At 48.7% G+C, this 5000-nt stretch overlaps 1 protein-coding gene across 1 annotated transcript in view; it reads right to left on the bottom strand.

The window, feature by feature from the left end:
* The window catches only part of gmpr (guanosine monophosphate reductase), a gene marked incomplete at its 3' end in the record, with an annotated part of 10795 nt that overhangs the window by 3735 nt on the left and 2060 nt on the right, over positions 1-5000 (bottom strand). The window contains exons 2-4 of the mRNA XM_083685438.1: positions 2015-2134; positions 1534-1617; positions 765-938 (exon numbers count right to left, since the gene is read on the bottom strand). Coding sequence (XP_083541564.1) covers positions 765-938; positions 1534-1617; positions 2015-2134 — 378 coding nt within the window. The remainder of the gene's footprint in view (positions 1-764; positions 939-1533; positions 1618-2014; positions 2135-5000) is intronic.

Here is a 5000-nt window from a genome sequence, read left to right as displayed (position 1 = left end):
TCATGGGAGAGACGGAGGAAAACAAAGAAACACAGCTGCATCAGATGCTCTAGATTATAGTCATTAGGACAATGGGCCCGTTTGAATACATTAAAAACACTTTCATCCTTCCATCCTTCTTTCCTTCCATCCTTCCTTCCTTCCTTCCATCCTTCCTTCCTCCCCTTCCTTGAGGGAATCACGGATATGATATGAATGGATTTGCTGACAGTTGTGTTCACCTCTCTTCCTTTCACCTCTCCAAGCATGTTTAGATCTGTGGTGACTTTAAGGAAGGGAGGAAGGATGAATGCATCTTTGAAGTGTTGGAACGGGGCCTCAATACAAAGAGCTCCAGTCAGCTGCATAATGCCTTTTAGATTATAGTTATTAGAAGGACTATCATACACGGTCGCTGACTGCTTGGCGCTATTGTTATTGTGAATTTCAATAGGATGAATACACTGACTTGGACACAAATGTTTTTCTTTTTTCAGTTACAGATTCATTCTCCATAGCACAGAGACCGCATAGGAGAGGACATGGGGAGGCTGGTGGAGGTAGAAATCGGAGGACGGGCTCTTTGTAATGCATGGAACGGAATGAGGAATGGAATCATTGTAATGCATGGAACGGAATGAGAAACGATTTCTACCTCCACCAGCCTCCTTTGGAGAGGACATTTTATCTTCATTGAAAAGGACACACTGACTAAAATGATAGTTCCATGAACCCCGCAAACCCCCTCCGTGAATCGGAGGAGTGATCTTGAGGTTGGGTCTTACCATGATGGTGTGAGTGGGGAACTTCCCTCGGACGGTTTTGACGTACTCCACAAAGTGTTCCGAGTATCCGTTGGCCACGTCCAGACAGATGTATCTGATGAGAGGGACGGCCTCCAGGATGGCACACAACCTCTCCAGGTCTGCCTGCCCACTGCCTGAGCTGGCTGCTACATGCTGGAGACACACAGAACACATATCATTATCATATCATTATCATATTGTTATCATATCATTATCATATCATTATCATGTCATTATCATATCATTATCATATCATATCATTATCATGTCATTATCATGTCATTAGCATATCATTATCGTGTCATTATCGTGTCATTATCATATCATTATCATATCATTATTGTAGCATTCTCATAGTATTATCATATCATTGGTTGGAGCACAGCTCACAGAGGCCTGCTGTTGAGAGGTCTGCTGTTGTTTTGATTAATTAGTGTTTGTATGTTGATCAGCCAGAAGAGAATGGGTCCCCTTGGAGTCTGTTTCCTCTCAAGGTTTCTTCCTCCCAGGGAGTTTTTCCTTGCTACTGTGCCTGATATTTTTCTCCCCTCTGGGGAGTTTTTTCCTTGGCTTACTTTTTGGGGGTGTTAGATCATATGGTTTGTATTGTATTTATTGTTTAGTATTGTTTTTGTTGTGAAGCACTGTGTGACATTTGTCTATGTAAAAAGTGTTACACAAATACATTAGATTTTTGATTTGATTTGATACTGTACAGTGCATCAAATACGCTCTGAACCTATTTTACCTCTAAGCACTCTGGGTGATCAGCAGCGAAGTTCTTCCACTCGTCCACACTGTAGTGCTTCTGCATGGCTGTGAAGAGTGTGTGCTGGAAGAGAGAGAGAGAGAGAGAGAGAGAGAGAGAGAGAGAGAGAGAGAGAGAAAGAGAGCGAGAGAGAGAGAATCCATCAGTCAGTCAGTCAGTCAGTCAGTCAGTCAGTCAGACAGACAGACAGACAATCAGTCAGTCAGTCAGTCAGTGTGTGTGTGTGTGTGTTTGTGTGTCACACACTCACCTTGCTGAGGACCTGTGCCATCTCAAAGGTGCCTGTGGTGTGCAGTGTGTGTGTGTATGTGTGTGTGTGCGTGTGTGTGTGTGTGTATGTGTGTGTATGTGTCTGTGTGTCTGTGTCACCTTGCTGAGGACTTGTGCCATCTCGAAGGTGCCTGTGGTGTGCGGTGTGTGTGTATGTGCATGTCTGTGTGTGTGTGTGTGTCTGAGTCACCTTGCTGAGGACCTGTGCCATCTCGAAGGTGCCTGTGGTGTCCATGTTGGCAGCGATGATGGGGATACCATGGTAGGTCTGCTTGGAGTTCCGGAATGTGAAGGTCCTGGCGAGGTCCACCTGATGGCCACAAGGAGACAGAGGTTCATCATCTCTACACACTAAGAAGGAGATGGAGGTCCACCATCCAGACATGGTCGTCTGTACTCTGCTGACTTTTGCATGTAAATGTCATCTAATGGCTCAGTTGCTTGACTGTGTGTGTGTGTGTGGGGGGGGGGGGTTCAAACCCAGGTCTCCCACGCAGAGGACAGGGAAGGCTGGTGGAGGTAGAAAATGGAGGACGGGGCTCATTGTAATCCATGGAAAACAGAATGAGGAACGGTATCAAACACGTGTGAAGTATGGTGGTATCAAATCTTCCCCCTGAAGTTCCAAAGGGCGACACTTTGCGAGTTTTCATGTCTCAGACGGGGCTACCTTATCAAGAGAGTGTGATTCCAAACCACCCCCGCTACAACACTTTCATATGAAGCCGTTGAACACAACAAGTCAGCGGGGACAACAGCGAGTTTACTGACGCGGTGGCCATTCATAAAACATGCAGCAGGAGCTGATGCTACCGGTTGTCTTCTACAGTGTCTGTGTTGATGATGGGGATGTACTGAATCATTTACACTCACTCTGGACCACTGTAACTTAACCACAAGGGAGAGAGAGAGAGAGAGAGAGAGAAAATGAGAAAACGAGAGAGAGGGAGAGATAGAGAGAATGAGAGAGAGGGAGAAAGAGAGAGAAATAGAGAGAGAGAGATAGAGGGAGAGAGAGGGAGAGAGAATGAGAGAATGAGAGAGAGAGAGAGAGAGGGAGATAAAGAGGGAGTGAGAGAGAGAGACAGAGAGAGAGAGAGAGAGAGAGAGAGAATGACAGAGGTCCAGGGTATCAGGTAGTGCAGGGCTCCAACCCCCTCAGGCTTCATCAGGTGTGCGTATCAGACTAGTGTTCAACCAGAACATCCACTTCTGTGTGCTCTCCTTCTCCCCAGAACCGATGTGTTCACCATGACAACACCCGCCGCCCGGCCAGTGAACAGTGCTGCAGTGTATCTGAACGATGATGAGGCAACATGAGTGTCTGGAAAGTCAAAGTCGTGTCTGGAGTCGTCTGACATGGATACGTTCTACGAATCGACATCAGACATAGACCCCAGCAGCACGCTGTGTGCCGATGTGCACGATCAGGGAGATGTAATTCATATTCAATATTTCAAACGGAATGAAATATTTACTGGAGTGTTATGACTTCTAAAGGCGATGTCTCTACTCTCCTCGATCTGAAGAAGAAGAAGAAGAAGAAGAAGAAGAAGAAGAAGAAGAAGAAGAAGAAGACTGCCATGCAATCAATTCTCATCAATTGTAGGAATGTGATACGTGCACACACACACCCCACCCCCCCTCCGAGACAACACACACACACTGCACACCCCCCCTCTGAGACAACACACGTGCACACCCGAGGGAGAACAGAGGTCTGGGCTTTATTCGGCGCCCCTGGAGCAGTTAGGGGTTAAGTGCCTTGCTCAAGGGCACAACGGCAGTGGTAGGAGCCTTAGATATGATGATGCCGGTAACCTTCCAGTTACCAGCTCACATGCGGCTCCTCCTGGAGTGGGGATCAAACCAGCGAGCTGCTGATTGCTGGCTGGCCTCTCTAACTTCTAGACTACCTGCCACTGATCTTTAGTGTAACCCGTCATTTTATACACACACACACACACACACACACACACACACACACACACACACACATACACACACATACACACACACTCAGACACGACTGCTGGTGTGAGAAAGTCTGTGAGAGTCTGTGAGAAAAATGTATTTGTTGGCCCTTGAAGAGCTGGGCCAGTCACACACACACACGCACGCGCATACACACACACATACACACACACACACACGCACGCACACACACACATCCTGAATTATACCCCACATCATTCATTTACACATCATAGAGTACATACTCAGTGATCCAGATCTGTTAAATGACACGACACCCTCGACTGCAGTGAGATGTAATGACCACACTTATCATCATTACACCCCTGGTACATTTCCAGTCAGTGAGAGGGACGGGGGACAGGGGGGGGACGGGGGAAGGTGTGAACTAACTAACAAGGTTTCGGTTACGTCAAGTCGAACCTCCTTTTACTGCTGTGTGGCTGTGAATCCCTCCCAGTACGGCAGGAAATCGATGAGTCAGACAGCGTCTGCTGTGAACTCAACCTACAGCAGCGTGCACCTCCTCTGGTTTGATATGGGTCTCACGGCCTCTACCTCTCTCCCTCTCTCATTCTGTCTCTCTTTCTCTCTCTATCTACCGATAGCATCTCTCTCTTTCTCTCTCTCTCTCTCTCTTTTTCTCTCTCCCTCTCTCTCTCTTTCCATATCTCTCTGTCTCTCTCTCTCTCTCTTCGTCTCCCTCTCTCTGTCTCTCTCTCTCTCCCTCTCTCTCTGTCTGTCTCTCTCCGTCTCCCTCTCTCTCTGTCTCTCTCTCTCTCTCTCTCTCTCTCTCTCTCTCTCTCTCTCTCTCTCTCCTCCTCCACCCCCCCCCCCCCCCCCCCTTCCGTCCTCTCTCCCCTGGATCAATAGCTCTAATCCAGGAACTGATGGAACGTGCGGCGCCCTGGGCAGCCGTCTGGGCTGTGAGTGACGGAGGCTGTAGATGACTGCCAGCCAGGCGGGGAGTAGGCTGGACAGTCCATCAACACACCCCACAACCAGCCTGACAGAGGGGGGCACGAGGGGAGGGAGAGGGGGGGGGGGGGGTAGTGATGGAAAAGGGTGGAGGCAGGCCGGTCTATCACTGGTCAAGACTATTAAAGCCTGCATGATGGGGAGGGAGGGAGGGAGGGAGGGAGGGAGGGAAGGAGGGACGGAGGGAGGGAGGGAGGGAGGGAGGGAAGGAGGGACGGAGGGAG

The sequence above is a fragment of the Argentina silus genome, assembly GCF_951799395.1.
Source record: "Argentina silus genome assembly, chromosome: 14".
NCBI lineage: Eukaryota > Metazoa > Chordata > Actinopteri > Argentiniformes > Argentinidae > Argentina > Argentina silus.
Note: the sequence above shows the minus strand (reverse complement) of the source record. Positions and strands in the feature narration are given on the sequence as shown.